Genomic DNA, 19,444 nt, shown 5'->3' on the forward strand with positions numbered 1-19,444 from the left:
TGGCCAGGTTTCAGTGTGCATAGGCCCATGACGCCTTTCCTGAGTTTTTCAAGGGAGGCTAGATGGTGTGGGGCTACAAACCAGTGACTTAGCTGTTTTTTAGAAAATGGTACTCTTTAATATTCTGCCCTTTTGTGAGCATGTCCCTTGCTGCTGAGGTTAAGGGCGGACATTTCCCCAGCACCTTCTGTCCTGCCGCTGCTGCCCTCTGCAACATTGTCTCTTTCTTTCCTCCTTCCTTCCTATCTCTCCTTTCTTCTTTCTTGTCTTCTCTCCCCCCCCCCTCCCCGCCCCTTGCCCAGTATGACCTTGAACTCTTAATCCATACGCCCCCATCTCCTAAGTTCTGGGATTACAGACCTGTGCTCTTCGTTGTGGCATTGAAGACGGGATTTCTTTGACATGGTGGGCTTCACTGCCCTGAGTAGCCCACGTGGTACCTGATCCCTTCTACTTTGACTTGTTCATTTCAGGACCACTTAAGGTACTAGATCTTGACCACTAGGCAGTACACCATCTCAGGCAGGGCAGGAGGATGTAGGCTGCCTGCTCCCCTGGGCCAGTACCTAAAGAGTGTCCCCGGGGGAGCAGGCCAAGGCTCAGAACCAGCTCTTCTGTGCATGGTATTTCAGAACATTGCTAGCACGCCCCTTCCTCCATCCTACATGAAGCTATTTTCCTTTCCAGAGTCTGTGGAAACCCTCCCTAGTGTTTTTTCATGGAACAACCCCACAGCTATCTGTGAACTAGGTCCAGGTGACCAGGTTACAGCTGACAGTAGGGTTAGCCTTAGCTATAGAAAACACTCATGGCTTTTTGTTATTTCTGAAAGAAAAAAAACAAACCAAAAAAACAGGTCCTCACAGAAACAGTCCAGGCCAGTGCTGGGACCCCTCAATTTCACAGCCCACAAAGAACTTCCAGGACCTCCAGTCTTTGGAAGCTGCCTGGGAGGGCTGCGAAGGATTCATGAAACCTGAGTGGACTCTGGCAGATTTGGCCTCTGGGGTTACCATTGAAGCTGACCCGATTTCTAACAGCACCTGCCTCATGGACGCCAACTCAGAATGAGCTTATGATGGGAAATCAGAGCAGAAATACATATTTGGAAGTTGGCCAGTTTTAGGACCATTAATCAGGGCGAAGGATTTTACAACTTAAGGATGAAGTAATTAAAACATGTTCTAACTAGAAACTTGCCTCGATCAGGTGATGTCACTGTAGAACATGAGACCGCACAGCAGCTTCCAAAGCTACTCTGCTGAGTGGAGATGCAGCCAGGCAGAGGAGCCTGACCCGGGTGGCGTCCCTCCCAGGGCGGACCTCAGCCAGGCACAGAACTTATCAGGGCACACCCAGCCCGGGTGTCTTTGGTTCTTGGAGTTTCTGAAAGAGGCAGTTCCGAAGCCGTGGCTCGGGACATAACGCTGTCACCTCTGTCCTGGTGCTTGGAAACAGAATGAACTCTGAGATCTCTTGTGCCTGTCATATGCTGGGCAGTCAGATGGCACATGGCTCTCGATGGGTGTAGGATGTAAGTGCGACCCCCCCCCCCCGCACCCTCTGGCCCTCACTCCTTTCCTCACTGGTCTAGATTTGGATTCAGACATGAGTCTTTTGACTTAAAATCTATCCTTATTTTGACCGAGGAAGCAGTGTTGGAAACCTAAGAGGAGAGCTAGTGTGCTGGGCAAGGTCTGATGTGGTCTCATCGGATACTAGCACCCATATTTTGTAAACAGGAAACAGTCCCCAATGCTAAAGCAACTTGTCCCGGTCATAGTTAGCTGAAGCCAGCTGGGTCCTGGCCCCTCTGAGGTCCAGCCCCAGGCCCTCCTGCACACTGGCCTTAAAATGAATACAGCGCATGGGCTAGAAATGCTGGGGGCACCAGGAAGACTGGCATCTACAGACTGTGTTGATCCAAGAGGCCACCCACCAGACAGGGATGTCAGCAGGAGGAAGCCTATCCTGGCCTGGCAGCTTCACCAACACTGGTAAAACTGAGAGAGAATCTGGGTGGCCACGCAAAGACGGTAGGTAGGTACATGGCTCTCAAGAAGCTAGGTGCCGAGTCGAAGCCTTCTGCCATTCCCAGCTAACACAAGTACTATGCACAATTCTGTTTTCCAGCTGTGTTAGAACTAAAAGTGCCACAGCTCAGGAGATGTCTCTCACCTACTGCCAGGTATGGTCACACAGGGAACAGACCCCAGTGTATGATGGTGTGGAGAGATCACAGGGAACTGACCCCAGCTGTATATGATGGTGTTTGTGTGTGTCTCAGGAAACAGACCCCAGCGTGTGTCTAATGACGTGGACGGGTCTCACAGGGACAGACCCCAGCGTGTGTCTAATGACGTGGACGGGTCTCACAGGGACAGACCCCAGCGTGTGTCTGATGGCGTGGAGGGGTCTCACTGGGAACAGACCCCAGCGTGTGTCTGATGGAGTGGAGGGGTCTCACTGGGAACAGACCCCAGCGTGTGTCTGATGGCGTGGAGGGGTCTCACTGGGAACAGACCCCAGCGTGTGTCTGATGGAGTGGATGGGTCTCACAGGGTGTCAGATTGATGCACTCATTGTTGAAAACACAAGAACATCTTATAATCTAGAGGCAATGTCTAGAAATTCCACATCCATGAAGAATGATGCAGGGCTGGATCAAGGATGGGGTCTGCAGATGAGGTTGGAAAGTTCCTCTCATGGGGACACTAGGCAGGTCTCTGTCATCTAACAAGGGTAAAAAGATTCCACACGGTAGTGGCCACAACCAACTTCTCCTTAGCCTAACAAACAAACACAAGGTAGGTGGAAAGGTGGAAGGAGACTTGCTGGCTTACACGCCCAGTCAGGGAGTAGAAAGCTGAGGAGCTGATGAACTGCACTGGGAGGTGACAGGAATGCAAGAACTTCCTGTCCTGCTGAGCACAAGACGCTCCTGGGCCTGCAGATCCCAGGGTTTGCTAGGTGGGGCTAAAAAAGAGGCCACAGACGGTATAACTGGCTGGACTGGTCCTCAGGTGTGTCCCTTTGGATGTCCCTCCTGCTCTGGACCACAACCCCATAGGGGTACTCTCCCTGCCTCTGGGGGAGAGAAGTCTAGCACATTTTCTGCTTAGTCCTCCAGCAACCCTATCCTCCAGCACTTCCCACTTCCTGTGGGGAACAGCTCTTTCTAGGAAGGCCTTGCTGGGGCCTCATGTTCTTAAGGAGTGTGAAGGAAGTAAATACCAGTTGTATTTTACAAAGTGCTTCTGAGAAGGGTCTTACTATGTAGCCACGGCTGGCCTAGAATTGAACCAGGCTAAGGTCACACTCGCAGTTCCTGGGTGCTAGAGTACAGGTGTGTATCACTATGTCCTGCTAGGACACAGATTTGGATACAGAAACCCAGGAATGTGTACTAGGCATGACAGAGACACAGTTCAAAGCACTGTGACTGAAAAGGGTGCTCAGAGATGTCACAAGCTGCACGGGAGGCAGGCCTGATGCCGGCCCTCAGCCAGGACAATCTACTGTGTTTCTCCCGCATGCTGTCTGCCTTGGATGGTGGGATGGAGTCCGCTTGGAATGTATAGTGGCCACTTCATAGGCCATCAGCTCCAGGGCAGAAGCCGTGGGGAAAAGCTACTGGCCTAAGACTGGCCAGCCCTCCTGGGTTCTCACCTCTGTCAGGCAGAAGTGTCTTCTCCATGTCTCCATGGTCCCGTTTCCACAGAGCGAGGGGACGAAACTCCTGTTCCAGGACACAAGTTGTTCAGTTGCTCTTTTGCAACTGAGTATGATATGCACTTCGCACAAGGTTAGAGCCTGGAGGCTTCCCTTGTTGTCTGAGCTCAGGGAAGGGAAGGGTCTACCTAGCTCCACGTCCTCAGTGTGTCTGCTTACAGGGCAGAGGTCACCTCTGCCACTACTTCTCAACCCTTAGAGAAAAGGACATGTCTACAGACATCAAATCATTTCCCTCACATGTGTCCTGGGGCCCTCCCTGCTTTCCAGGTTAGGCTGCTGCATGTCCCAGCATGCTCAGCAGATGTGACAGTTCCACGAGCAAGAAGACTCAAGAGACAACCGGACAGCAGAGAGTAACCTATCCAACTGAGAAACTGGACTCTTTTCTTGGCTCCCCGAAACCTTGTGCAAGCGCTCTAGGAATAACTCTCTGCACACTGTCTTAGCACATGCTCTTGTTAACTCAGACATTTTTCTGAGCCAGTTAAGATGGCCTCTCACTGTTGTCTGTCAGCCAGCTTGAGGTCAGGTTGGTATAAATCTGTAAGTTACCTTGTCTTACTGCTCAGTCCTAGCAGTGAATTAATTTTTTTTTTTTTTTTTTTTTTTTTGAGACAGGGTCTCATTGTGTAGCTCTGGCTGTCCTGGAACTCACTATGAAGACAAAGGTGGCCTGAAATTCCCAGGGGTCCTCCTGCCTCTGCCTCCTGAGTGCTGGGGACGGCGCCTCAAGCAGCTACTTCAGGTACAGTATTAAGAGAACATATTAGTCTGGAATTCCTCCATGTGAGTTCATTCACAGGCTCCTGTCTGCCTGGCACTACAACACTTTTTTTTTTTTTTTAACATGGGAAGGAAGTTTGTTGGGGGAAGGGGAGAAAGAGAGAGAGGGAGAGGGAGAGAGAGAGAGAGATCTGCCCCTCAGAGAAACGACAGAAGAGAGATAGAACACTGAAATCTTCAGCGAAGTAAACTCTGCAGTTGGAGCAAGTTAAACCTGTAGAATGACCTACCCTTCCCCGAGACACAAGGCTGGAAACAGCACCACACGGCATCCAGGACTGATTGATTTTTTTTTTTAAACTAAGGCACATGACGTTTAGAAATACTGAGGTACAAAATGCAAATTTCTGCATGAGATTTCTGAAGTAGTCATTTGGAAAATGATGGTGAAAAATCATCTTCCAGAAGCTTCAGCTTTTAGCTTGTTTTTTCTTTTGGACCAGTTCAACCAGCAGCTTGTATCTAGCAATACAGTCTTCCTGTAGGAAGAAAAAAAGAGGTGGTAACAGTTACTTCCATGGGTCAGTGCCTCTGGTGTGGTCAGTTCAACGTGACCTAATTGCTGGCTAGTGCCCAGTCCTAATGACGAAGTCTTGTATTCATTTCCTTTGGAACCTTTTGGATCATCCTGGGAAAGCCTAGCTGGCCCCAGGCAGACCTGGGCTGAGAAGACCTGCTGTAAGGCTGACCAAGGTGATGGTGCTGAGCGTGGGGTGATAGTGGGGCGCTGTTTCGGTGACAGTGCCTTCGTCCCCACCTCAGCTTGGGACCTGCTCCCAGCACGGCAGCACCCACTACCTTAGCATATCCCGTTTCAGAGATAGCAAGAAACGTGGAACTTCCCTAGCACAGAAGATGACCACGTCTTCCTCACACTCTCCCCATTCCCACCTGACACCCAAGCCAACAGGCTACAGATGGCAACCTCAGAACTCTCATGGCTGCCATCCCTTGCATGGAACTAAGCACAGACAAGACGGTGGAAAGGGCCTCACTATCCTTAGGTGGGCACTGTGTGTATTTCAGAAGCCATTCTGCTGGTTTCAATAACACTAATATCATGCTATTGCAAGCATGTTAACTCGGGATCCGGGGCAAATGATGGCTGTTCTAAACAAGGTCCTTAATCTGGTGCCTGAGACAGGGGATGGGTGGCCATTCTTTTGGATTTTAGGGCAGCAGTATTGGACTAGCCTCTTTTAGTGCCTCCCTACATCCCAACACTCCCCACCCATGCCGTCAAAGCATGAGCACAGCTGTGCCAGCCTCGACATTCGCCCTGAAGAGCACAGTGTTGGTGTCCTGAGCTCTGAGCACGCAGGTGGCAAAAGCATCTCCTGATAGGACCTGAGCTCCCATCAGCCAGGCTGGCAGCAGAGGGTCAGTGGGCAGCACCTGCAACATTAGACCATATGCGACGCCCGTGGGACTCTGCGGCCCTGCTCCTCTCTCGTGGAAACAGGAAGGTTCCAATCCCCTTCTGGTGCTTTCATTTTGAGCAAAATTCAATTTATCACACATGTAAATGGCTGAGTCTGACAGAAGTTGGAGAGACTCAGTGAAATAATTACTTCTGGAAACTGACTAGAGAGACCGGGAGAATTTGTGCTTCCTAAAGAGATCAACTGCTAATGGTTTATTCTCCTTCCCAGAGATCAGCTTCATCATCATAAAGTAGGTGACAGATAACTACACCAACGCATGCAGGGACATGCATGGCCACAGCTAGGTTTTCCAACATAGAACTTCAATTAAAAAAATAAGTACACAAATGGGCATCCATGTGATTTCTCTGTGCTCCCTGTGCCTCACACTTGAGCACAGCCTGCAAGGAAGCTATGTTGGGGAGAAAGGCTGGCTTTGGGAAGACCTAGGAGCTCCATGAATGACAAGGAAGCCAAGTGTGGCTCTCAGCAGGACTCTTCCTGCTTGTATTTGAGAAGGGACATATTAGCAGCTGCTTAGAGCAATAGCCAGTTATAAATGGTCTACGTCCCAAGAGTCAGTTGAATGTAAGAGACAAGTATAGCAACTTCAATACCAGCCTTTGGGTGGTGAGGTGCCACCACAGACTCCAAATTCTTGACGCTGCAGGACTGAGAGTTACCACAACAGCGTAGGGGTTGGCCCTACTCGCCCTTTGGGTTAGACTAGTCACAGGGCCAGAGAACCCCATGCTGCCTTCTGTGCAGCGTCAATCTTTTGCCAGCTCTGTTCCACTCAGACTGTCCTTCCTGAGCAGAATCAACGTTTCAGTAGGCTAGCAGGTTACAGTGGGGAGTTTATGCTTAAAAAAATAAATAAATAAAAACTATGTTTGTGTGTACATATATACACACACATACACATTCTATATTACATATATGTAATAGAATATACATTACATTTATTTTGTTTGTGTGTACATATATGCAGATTTGTGCATATGTGGCTAGAGCACGAATGTGGAAGTTGGGATAACTTGAGGGAGTTGGTTCTTTCTTTCCACAATGTGCATTCTAAGGACTGACCCGGTTATCAGGCTTGTAGGCAAGCACCCTTGTCCACCGAGCCATCTGGCCAGCCTGTGATCTATTTTACAGGTGGCATTTCTTTGAGAAGAAAGGATAGCACCCTGACCTCATTTCCGCCTCAGCAGTGTGCAAATTCCCAAGAACAGAGACTGAAGACAACTGAAATACAAGTTCCTGCAGCCAGCGGGGCACGGGAAGGATGGGTGTAAGCAGGAGAGCAAGCATGGGTACAGCCACTTCAGAGGGGAGTCCCTTGTCACCCACCTTACTCTTAGATGGCACACATTTGGCTATTTTGTCCCAGCGGTCAGAGGCTCCTTTTGGGTATTGCTGTAAGGCCAGTTCCAGAAGTTTCTGCTGACTCTGAGTCCATGTCTCCTCTGTAGCACGGGTTCTTTCTCTTCTCTTGTTCTCTTCGTCACTGGATTCGTTTTGTTCTGATATATCAAAGTCTTTTTGCCTTTTTCCTCTCATCTTCTCCTCTGGCTCCACTCTGGTTACTACCTCAGCCATTTTGGCTGACTTCCGCCTCCGAGGTCGGACTTCTGTGGCCACTGTCTCCTGCTCACCCTCTGCAGTCTCTGATTCCTCATCTTCCAGGGCCCCTGCCGAGTCCTCCCGCTGGGTGATGATATCATCTGGCAAGGCTGTGGCTACCTTGATGGGCCTGGAATTCTGCACGTTCGACTTCAGTTCAGAGAGCCTGACCATTCCTAGGAAAGGGCCATGGAACACAGGAAAAACAGGCCACGGTGAACTCAGGCGACCAGCAGTGTCTACCACTTATACACCAATGTGCCCCACATTTTACACGCACTGCTTGCTTTACCTTTTACACTATTCACCCCAATCTTACACACGAGGGAAGAAAGCGGAAGAGATGGGAGTTGGACCTAGTTTGATTCCTTGTCTTTGTCCTTGTCAGTGCTCTGAGGAATTAAGGGTATATATATCCAGCTCTGATCAAAGAACAGGACTTTCTAGAGAAGGAAACCTGATACTCATCTCTACAATCTAGGTTTCATTAGTTCTATTAGTGTAATTATTAGCGCTGTGCCTCTCCTGTAGGTGAGCACACAGACACAGCATTCTAGCAGCTCTCACTACTTTTTATTTACTGTGTGTTGATGGAGGCCAGGAGCACACCTCATGGGACTTGGTTCTTTCCTTCCACCATGTGGGTCGCAGGCCTGGTGGCAAATGTCTATACCTGCTAAGCCATCACCCAGCCCAAGGTGAATTGACCTTATTTTATTTTTGAGACATGTTTCTCTGGGTAGTCCTGACTGTCCTGGAACCCAGAGGTCCACCTGCCTCTTTCTGAAGGCATGTGTTACTAGCTCTGGCTTCAAGGTGAATTTGTAAAAGCAGGGAAAGGATATTACTTAAAGGTTAAACCTTTACCTCACAAAGGAAGACGGCCAAATAGAAACACATAAATGGGAACAAGTTGTGAACCTCAGTGACTAAACTGGCAAGAATGAGAGGCAGAGCAACCCCACAACAGTGTGCACTGGAATACTGGCACTGGAATACTGGCACTGGAATACTGGCACTGGAATACAACAGGGGCTCTCATATGATGTTCTGCAGTACTATGACCCACTTTGTATGTCTCTAAGAAACCATGTTTAAAATCTCATTTAATTCTACTTAATTTAAGCTTCAGTTATTTTATTTTTGTGTGTATGTGTGTGCATGTGTGTGTATGGATGCTTGCACATATGCCTATGGATGTGGAGGCTACAGGTCATCACCAAGTGTCTTCCTCTAGAATCTTATTTTCTTCTTTTTCTGGACCCGGAGCTCACCAGTTCAGCTAGAATGGCCTGTCAGCAAGCCCAGGGGTCCTCTTGTCTTCCCCTTCCTAGCAGTGGGACTACAGGCACATGATGCTGTACCTTGCTTTGTCGTAAGTGTAAAGGATGGAACTCAGGTCTTCATGGTTGTGAGGCAAGCACTTTACAGCTGAGCCGTCTTCCCAGCCCCTAGCTTTCATTACAAAAGCTAATTGTGGTACTGGTTACGACATTAGAGTGCGTTTAGCCTTTCTGGAGGACAGTTTGTCAGATGTAGGTAAGCCTTAAAAATAAACTTACTTTAATTCATGGTCTATATCCATGTACCAATCAATAATGCCATTTAGTTATGAAACATACCAAAGGAAAAAAATCAATATAAAGATAAAGGTAAAAATATTATCATATGTATGATATATATGTCTGTATGCCAGACATATATGTGTGTGTATGTCTGTATGTCAGTCTGTAAGCAAACAATGGCGACCAGCAGCATATTGTCTTATTGAGTGGACCAACTCTACTCAAGAACTATACAAAGGCTGCTGGGATTGCAATTTTGTCCCATTTATTCATGCTCAAGGTGCTCACATGCACAAACACACACACACAAACACATTTTCTCAAACACAGGGTCTCATTTAACCCAGACAGGTTGTCAATTTGTAGTAACAGAGGCTTGTCTCCAAAGAACTGTGGTTAAAAGAACTACTTTGTATGCCTCACAGTTTCCCAATTCTTTTCAGAGGACAGCTGGGTGTGGTCATGCCTAGAGAACCATGCAGCTGCTCAGGAGGCAGACAGCAGGTCCCACGAAGATCATGGCAGTCTCTCCCTCTGACTGCAGCAGCTCTCCCACACCACAGTCTATGGAGAAAGCTGTGAAATACCACTGCCACTCTCTGTCCCTGTGCCCAGACAAATCACTTGGTGAGAGAGGAAGCTGATTATAGTCTTTCCTAATGCTAGCACATCCTTTTTGAGGAGTTGGGATCCCCAGGTATGTATGTGAACACTCTAAATCTTTAAACTTATTAAATACAAATTCTCAGCATTAACTGTGTGTGTGCAGGACCAGACTGATTTGGTGTCTATGACTAACCACAGAAACAGGATCAGGAGAGGTCTCTGAGCAAACTATCATCATTGATGTCTAAAGACATTATTGTAAAAGGGATTAATTGCGAAGAAACTGTGTCAGATTAGTGATAAGGTAGATACTAACTCACTTGGGGAGAAAGTGACTTAATCTTTCAGTTGTTTGGATATATGAATAAGAATGGTAAGGTGGGAACTCACCTGGGGAGCAGGTGATTGAGTCCTTCAGTTCCTTGGCTTTGGTTGTCACCTGTTTAAAAATATAAAAAGCAAGACATCTTACTTTCCACATGTCTCGGAAACTGATTATTTTCATGTAAGAGCCACATGAAGGAACAAGTGTCATGGAAGTCATAAACAAAAGACTGAGGAGGCCTTAGGAATGTGCACTGTTGACTCCTGAGTGCAAATATAGGCAGTGTGTGCAATCAGAGTGTACCCAAACTGTCAACCTTCTTCCTTTAGAATATTCGAAGCCAGGGAATGCTCATGTACAGAGACCTCCTATTGAGAACATCTAAATACTCATATTTAGATGGTATATATATATAATAAATGTGCCGAGATCCTCAGTTGTTATGGTTGTTGGACTGCTGGGGTTGTTGGTGTGCACTTTCAAAGCAAGCACAATGTACCTGATCCCAGCTTTTCTATATGTGCATCTGTCCTTTAGCTATCTATCCCTTCGCAACTCCCAGTGAGGTCCAGTCCTTGCCTCACTAAATATGGCACTTCAGGCCAGTCTACTTATCAAGGAAAACAAGGCCTAAGAAATTAAATGTCTTGTTCTAAAATGCCCCTCTACAGCAGAATCAGAACACAAATAATTTCCCTAATTTCAGTGGCAGTGAATTATACTAGACCGCTTTAAACAGCTGTAAAATAGGTGTGCAAATGGACTAGTATTTTCCAGTTTTTGAGGCTTACACTTGTAAATCCCAGTACTTGGGAGGCCAGGGCATGAAAATGACTGTGCATTTCAGGCCATCCTGAGCTACAGAGTGAGGTCAAGGACAACCTGAGCTACAGTATAAGATCTTGTGTCAAAGCTATTTATATACCGAGTGAATTTAATAGGGGATTTGAAACTCTGAAATGTTAGAGGAAAGTGGGAAATCATTCAAGTACACATACAGGTAAGGAATTCTAAATAGAACTGTAATCACTCAGGAAATAATTCCGACAATTGGAAATGACATTTTGCCCAACAATGGAAACAATCAAGCTAAGGGAAAGCACACAGAATGGGAAGAAGTCTTTATTAATTTCATAGCTATCAGAGGAGTAAAATCTAGGATATACAAATAACTAAACTAAAGCAACGAAAATCGGAGCTGGGGGGCTAGATTGATGGCTCAGTAATTAAAAGCATGTACTGTTTTCCAGAGGATCTGAGTTTGATTTCTAGCACCCTCATCTCAGGTGGCTCACAACATATAACTTTAGCTCCAGGATGATTTGACCCTTCTGGTTTGGGGGCACCTGCTTTCACAGGTGTGTGTGTGTGTGTACACACAGAGACATAATTAAAAATAATAAGACAAATAGAGCTGGAGAGAGAGAGCTTAGGAGGGAAAAAGAACACAAATGCATTCCAAGAAAACACATGCACACACACAAATGGCTGAGTGAAATAAGAAAGTCAGTTAGGATACGAAAAGAAAAAAAAAAACTCAACAGAGATAGAAATATTGAGAAAAGCCCAACTGAAATGATGCTAGAAATGAAAATCTCAGTGGACAGCTTTACCAACAAAAAACACATCAGGAGTTTAACACAGGGTTAGGAACTGGATCACTCAGTCAACATCAATGATAAATTAAAAAAGAAGGATGGAACATGGGAGTGCTTCAGGACACCAGGAAAAGACCAAAACGAAGATGAATTCTATGACAAAATTACAGAAAATATTTTCAATAAAATAGAAGATAAATCCAAAATCCAGAAAAAAGACTACATGTCTTTAGATACAAGAAGCATACAAAACATCAAATAAACAGAATCAAAAAACACCCTCCCATACATCATATTACAGTTAAGGCACTAAAAATACAGAATAAAGAAACAGTATTGAAAGCTGCAAAAGAAAGGGGCCAAGTCACATACATGGTTCATTTGTAACAGAAACTTTTAAAGTAAGAAGGGCTGGGAAGGGTATATTCTGAGTTCTAAGAGACTGCAACTTGGACCCAACAAAACTACTTCTCATCATTTTAAAATAAAAATTCTCTGTGATAAAACAGACTAGTGGTGGGTAGACCCATACCCCAACCCATGAGTGCTCAGATGTACATCTTTGGCCATCTATTTAAACTCTGATCTCATTTCAAGATTCTGAAGATGGACATATTTGTCCCTCTTCCCAATGTTTCACATTAAGTAAATCTCTTTTTCTTTCCTTTATTTTTTCTTCCCACTTAACAAAGAACAGAAAAAACAGACTACAGGAACACGTAGCCACTAAGCCAGCTCTACAGAGGATACTGAGAAATACTTCAGATTGATGACAAGGATAAATATACATGAAGAAACAGAAGAAAAATGAACAATACAAGAACAGTTCCTCAAAATAGTTAAGAAAAAACATCCGGCTGGTAGTGGCACACACTTTTAATCCCAGCACTCAGGAGGCAGAGGCAAGCAGATCTCTGTGAGTTCGAGGCCAGCCTGGTCTACAGAGCAAGTTCCAGGACAGGCTCCAGCAGCACACAAGAATCTTCTGCAATTTGTAGATTTTTTTACACTGAAAACCTATGTGTATAATATTATGTTTAAAGTGTGAAAAGTCATTCTGTAAGCTGTCACAATACCGTGACCTGTAAGTGCTTTTCACTTACTGTACTGGAATTGCCTTTTTGGTAAGTGGTGGTGGTTATTGGTTCTGCATTTTCTGGAGTTTCTAGATGCCTTTCTTTTGTACGTGCACACACACATTTCAAACACACACACACACACACACACTATATATATATATATATATATATATATATATATATACACATTGCCAAAATTCTAAGCTATACTATCTATTCTAAAAACACCCCTTTCCCAGAGTACTGATCCTTGTCAGAAAATCTTCAATCTCTTGTTCCAACTTGCATATCCTGCTCTTGCCAGCTACACATTGCACAGTGTGGTGAATGACGTGACCGCTGTTACAGGACTTTATCTATTATTGCCTAGAGCTCATGTCCCCTTCTGATGGAGGATGGACACCTCCCAGAGTCGGTCTAGTGACGAGCTGTCACTCTGACATGCCTACTGTAAAGGACTGTGCTCCATACCAAGGAGATCTTTGAGAATTCATGTATTCTTTGTGCCTATAAATGTCCCATGACCTTCCCCACATATCCATTTAGTTTTGGAAACTTTACAAAGTGGCCCCAGGTATTACTGCTTTGTTGTACCAAAAATCTTGCCTCTGGATTCTCTTTTACTGAGACTCAATCAGATCTGGATCAAGGGTTTAATTCTTATATTTCTTTTTCATATTTTAAAAGTTTGCCTTTTTATCAAATGGACCTAAGAAACAAGCGGGTGTCACTATCCTAATATCTAACAAAACAGACTTCAAGCTAAAATCAGTCAAAGGAGAAAAAGAAGGTCATTTCATATTAGTCACAGGAAAAATGCATCAAGAGGAAATTTCAATACTGAACATCTATGCCCCAAATACAAGGTCACCCTCATATGTCAAAGAAACACTTCTAAAGCTTAAATCATACATTAAACCCCACACACTAATAGTGGGAGACTTCAACACTCCCCCTTACCACTGGACAGGCCAGTCAAACAAAAAATGAACAGAGAAATAAGAGAACTAACAGATGTTATGACTCAAATGGACTTAACAGACATCTACAGAATATTCCACCCAAACAGAAAAGAATACACCCTCTCAGCACCACATGGAACCTTTTCATAAATTGAAAATACTAGATAACAAAACAAACCTCAGCAAATACAAAAAAAATTGGAATATCAGATCACTATGGTTTAAAACTAGAAGTCAACAGCAATACGAATTCCAGAAAACACACAAACACATGGAAATTAAACAATGCTCACCTGATTCAACAATGGGTCAAGGAAGAAATAAAGTGGGAAATTAAAAACTTCCCAAAATTCAATGACAATGACCATACAACATACCCAAATTTGTGGGACACAATGAAAGTAATGTTAAGAGGAATGTTCATAGCACTAAACACGTACATAAAGAAGCTGGAAAAATACCACACTAGTGAATTAACAGAACATTTGAAAACTTTAGAACAAAAAAAAAGCAAACTCACCTAAGAGAACTAGATGGCAGGAAATAAAGTGAGAGCTGAAATCAACAAAGTAGAAAAAAAAACAATACAAAGAATCAATGAGACAAAGAGCTGGTTCTTCGAGAAAATTAACAAAATAGACAAACCTTCATCCAAACTAACCAAAAGGCAGAGAGAGAATATCCAAATTAACAAAATCACAAATGAAAAGGGGGACATAACAACAGACACGGAGGAAATAGAGAGAACCATCAGGTCATATTTTGAAAACCTGTACTCCACAAAATTGGAAAACAAAGGAAATGGACAGCTTTCTGGATAAATATCACTTACCAAAATTAAATCAAGACCAGATAAGCAAATTAAACAGACCTATAACTGCTGAAGAAATAGAAACAGTCATCAAAAGTCTCCCAACCAAAAAAAGCCCAGGACCAGATGGTTTCAGCTCAGAATTCTCCAAGACTTTCAAAGAACTAATACCAATACTCCTCAAATTATTCCTCCTCAAATTATTCCTCACAATAGAAACAGAAGGAACATTGACAAACTCTTTTATGAGGCTACAATTATTCTGATACCCAAGCCACAGAAAGACATTACTAAGAAAGAGAAAATGGACCAATCTCACTCATGAACATTGATGCAAAAATACTAAATAAAATACTGGCAAATCGAATCAAAGAACACATCAAAACCATCATCCACCATGACCAAGTTGGCTTCATCCCAGAGATGCAGGGATGGTTCAACATATGAAAATCTGCCAATATAATTCACCATATAAACAAGCTGAAAAATAAAAACTACATGATCATCTCATTAGATGCCGAAAAAGTGTTTGACAAAATATAACATCCCTTCATGATGAATGTCATGGAGAGAGCACGAATACCAGGAGCATACCTAAACATAATAAAGGTAATATACAGCAAGCCAACAGCCAACATCAAACTAAATGAAGAGAAACTCCCAGCGATTCCACTGAAATCAGGAACAAGACAAGGTTGTCCACTCTCTCCATATCTATTCAATATAGTTCTTGAGATCCTAGCTAGAGCAATAAGTCATCAAAAGGATATCAAGGGGATACAAATTGGAAAAGAAGAAGTCAAATTCTCATTGTTTGCTAATGATAAGATAGTTTACATAAGCGATCCCAAAAATTCTACCAAGGAACTTCTACAACTCATAAACACTTTTAGTAATGTAGCAGGATACAAGATTAACTAAAAAAAAAAAATCAGTAGCCCTCCTGTACACAGATGATAAAATGGCTGGGGAAAAAAAAATCAGAGGATCAACACCCTTCACAATAGCCACAAATAGCATAAAATATCTTAGAGTAACTCTAACCGAACAAGTGAAAGACTTATATGACAAGAACTTTAAACCTTTGAAGAACGAAATTGAAGAAGACACCAGAAAGTGGAAAGATCTCCCACACTCTTGGGTAGGCAGAATTAACATAGTAAAAATGGCAATCTTATCAAAATCAATCTACAGATTCAATGCAATGCCCATCAAAATCCCACCAAAATTCTTCACAGACCTCGAAAGAACTCAATTTCAAATGGAAAAGCAAAATGCCCAGGATAGCCAACACAATCTTATACGATAAAAGAATTTCTGGAGGCATCACAATCCCTGACTTCAAACTCTACTACAGAGTTACAGTACTGAAAACAGTCTGATATTGGCATAAGAACAGACAGAAGGACCAATGGAACCAAATAGAAGACCCAGATATCAATCCACACATCTTCGAACACTTATTTTTGCCAAATGAATATCAACATGTAGAAGAATGAAAATAGACCCATATCTAGCACCATGCACAAAACTCAAGTCCAAATGGATCAAGACCTCAACATAAAGCCAGCCACATTGAACCTTATAGAAGAGAAAGTAGGAAATACACTTGAATGCATTGGCACAGGGAGCCACTTCCTAAATATAACTCCAGCAGCCCAGACACTGAGAGAAACAATTAATAAATGGGACCTCCTGAAACTGAAAAGCTTCTGTAAAGCAAAGGACACAGTCAATAAGACAAAACAGCAGCCTACATACAGAATGGGAAAATATCTTCACTAACCCCACATCAGACAGCCGTCTGATTTACAAAATATACAGAGCACTCAAGAAAGTGGACACCAAAAGAATTCATAATCCAATTTAAAATATTGGAGTACAGATCTAAACAGAGAAGTCTCAACACAGGAATCTAAAATGGCTGAAAGACACTTAAGGAAATGTTCAACATCCTTAATCATCAGAGAAATGCAAATTAAAACAACTCTGAGATTCCAACTTACACCTGTCAGAATGGCCAAGATCAAATACACTGATGACAACTTTTGCTGGAGAGGTTGTGGGGAAAAGGGAACACTTTTGCATTGCTGGTGGGAATGCAAGCTGGTTCAGCTCCTTTGGATGGCAGTGTGGCAATTTCTTAGAAAATTAGGAAACAACCCTCCTCAATACCACTTTTGGGTATATATCCAAAGGATGCTCAATCATGCCACAAGGACATGTGCTCAACTATGTTCATAGCAGCTTTGCCATAGCCAGAACCTGGAAATAATCTAAATGCCCCTCCACCGAAGAATGGATAAGGAAAATATGGTACATTTACACAATGGAGTACTACACAGCAGAAAAAAATGACATCTTGAATTTTGCAGGAAAATGGATGGAGCTAGAAGACATTATTTTGAGTGAGGTAACGTAGACACAGAAAGACAATTATCACATGTACTCACTTATAGGTGATTTTTAAACATAAAGCAAAGAAAGCCAGCCTACAAACCACAATCCCAGAGAACTTAGACAACAATGAGAACACTAAGAGAGACTTACATAGATCTAATCTACATGGGAAGTAGAAAGTTGAAAAAGACAAGATCTTCTGAGTAAATTGGGGGAGAGTTAAAGGGGGAGGTGAGCAGAGAAAAATAGAGTTCAACAAAAATCAATAAAAAAAAGTTTGCCTTTTTAAATTCTTCTTTCTAGGAGATTTCCCTAAAGATAATTTTCAACAATTCTGTTGTTTTATTTGATCCTTATTTTCGTTTTGATATTTTCTTTGTATCTTGTCCTTTAAAAATTTTATTTATGTAGTCATTTATTTACTGTGAATGTGCATATGTTGGCATGCATTATCCACTCCTGTCCCTCCAACTTTTTAAAATAATTCAGCATTTTCTCAATTATCTGGATACTAAAGAGCTGCTATAATGAGACTGCATCAATAGTCTCAAACAAACTAAATGAAGAAGGCTGATATTGCTGTATCAGTCTACAACATTTTCTTTTACATACTTAATTGCAAAAAGATTCATGTAAACAGTGAAGTCCAACTGTTTGAAAGGACTTTGACAATTATTTATTAAGTTATCACTGTTAAGATTTCATATCTGAAAAAGAGGAATTTCACATTTGGCCTGGTAAAATGGCTCAGCTCTGTGTTTCCAAAGTCCTCAGTTTGATCTCAGACCCTCAACATGAAAGTAGAGAGAACAACTCCTACTACACGTCCTCTGACCTCCGAACATGCCATGGCACGCATACACAAAGAGTAAATAACTTCAATACAAACCTCAAAATCATTTAAAAAGTTACATGACTTCTGGAAACAACTGTCTTTTTTTAAGATTGATTTATTATGTGTACAGTATTCTTAGTATTCTGCCTGCATGTATGCCTGCAGGCGAGAAGAAGGCACCAGATTTCATTACAGATGGTTGTGAGCCACCATGTGGTTGTAGGAAATTGAACTCAGGACCTCTGGAAGAGCAGGCAGTGCTCTTAACTACTGAGCCATCTCTCCAGCCCCAAACAACTGCCCTGCCTTAAATTAGAACCACAAAAATTAAAATGAAAAAAATTACCCCAGGATATCCCGTATCAACGACTAACAGTAAATTAACAACCAAAAGCCAAATTTACTTATTAAAAAAGAAATAAAGGGGCTGGAGAGATGGCTCAGAGGTTAAGAGCACTGACTGCTCTTCCAGAGGTCCTGAGTTCAATTCCCAGCAACCACATGGTGGCTCACAACCATCTGTACTGAGATCTGGCGCCCTCCTCTGGTGTGCGGGCATACATGGAGGCAGATGTTGTATACATAATAAATCTTAAAAAAAATAAAAAAGAAATAAAAACCTTCTGCATTAATTACTATACAATACTCAGTGGAATTCTCATCATGCCAAAAAGAGTGATAAGTAATTGGCCTGCAATCTCATCATTCACTTGGAAGGCTGAAGCAGAATGACTACTACAAGTTTGTAGCAAGCTTGGGATACATGATGAGTTCCAGCTCAGCCTAAGCTACAGAGGAAGACCCTATGTTAAAAAAACAAACACACATACAAAAAAACCACAAATCCCAAGAAACAAAGAAAAAAGAAAAAACTTTTAACTTAAGTGTGAATGCTATCTAGTTACATTAATATTTACTTATTAATATATCATTACTGAAAGTTATTAGTCAAATGAGATAACATAAGTGTGAATGATATCCAATAACATTAATATTTTACATATTAATATGCAGTCACTGAAAGTTATAGGTCAAATGAGCTAGTGACTCATCAAGCAAGGAGGATGCTCAGGCATTCTAAGGTGAAGTGGGTTTGAAGGTTGGGCGGTGGCAAAGGGCAGGACAGAGGAGAGGACAGGCTTGACACAGAACAGAGAAGGCAGGAGGCTAGCAGCACAGCGATGAAATCAAAAGGTGAACCTTCATCATTTTTACAACTTCAGGGGCTATGCTGATGCTAAAAATAATACCAATATGTTGTTAAAGTAACGTAAAACTATATTTTTAATTTGCTGATAACCATAGGCTTCTTGACCTTGAAAAAGCCACCAGCATAACCCTGTTTAAATTCTCCCACTAGGTATGTTCTGTGCCAGTTCTCTGCTAGTTCTAGCTGTGTGACAAGATGATGCGGTCTTACTGTCTGAACTCCTCTCTTCACTGGTGTGCCTTACACAGGTCTTATATTACTCTTTGCATTAATTACAAAAGCTAAATCTAGCCACCTGGCTTTTGTTTTGCTGCCTACCTGGACCTTTTCTAAACAAGCAGTAAATTTCACTTGGTCTATTATCATAAACAGAATGTGCGAGATTAGTGACTGGCAGAACAACAGGGTCGGCTTACAGCCTTTCAGGCAAGAGAATATTACTTCAGGAGCAAGAAATCTGAAGCTCCCTGACCTCAACTTAGAAG

The 19,444-nt window shown here is 43.0% G+C and overlaps 1 protein-coding gene across 2 annotated transcripts in view; it reads right to left on the reverse strand.

Moving 5' to 3' along the window:
* Positions 1-4,554: 4,554 nt before the first annotated feature.
* Positions 4,555-19,444, reverse strand: part of Dnajc1 (DnaJ heat shock protein family (Hsp40) member C1) — a 189,502-nt gene continuing 174,612 nt past the window's right edge. The window contains exons 9-11 of one of the 2 annotated variants that reach the window (XM_050152685.1): positions 10,130-10,178; positions 7,296-7,744; positions 4,555-4,997 (exon numbers count right to left, since the gene is read on the reverse strand). In XM_050152685.1, the coding sequence (XP_050008642.1) occupies positions 4,929-4,997; positions 7,296-7,744; positions 10,130-10,178 (567 nt within the window). In that variant the 3' untranslated portion in view covers positions 4,555-4,928. The remainder of the gene's footprint in view (positions 4,998-7,295; positions 7,745-10,129; positions 10,179-19,444) is intronic. The other variant, XM_050152683.1, reaches the window with a different exon arrangement.

The sequence above is a fragment of the Alexandromys fortis genome, unplaced genomic scaffold (genome assembly GCF_014885135.2).
Source record: "Alexandromys fortis isolate MF-2015 unplaced genomic scaffold, M_Fortis_MF-2015_v1.1 scaffold_54, whole genome shotgun sequence".
Classification (NCBI taxonomy): Eukaryota; Metazoa; Chordata; class Mammalia; order Rodentia; family Cricetidae; genus Alexandromys; species Alexandromys fortis.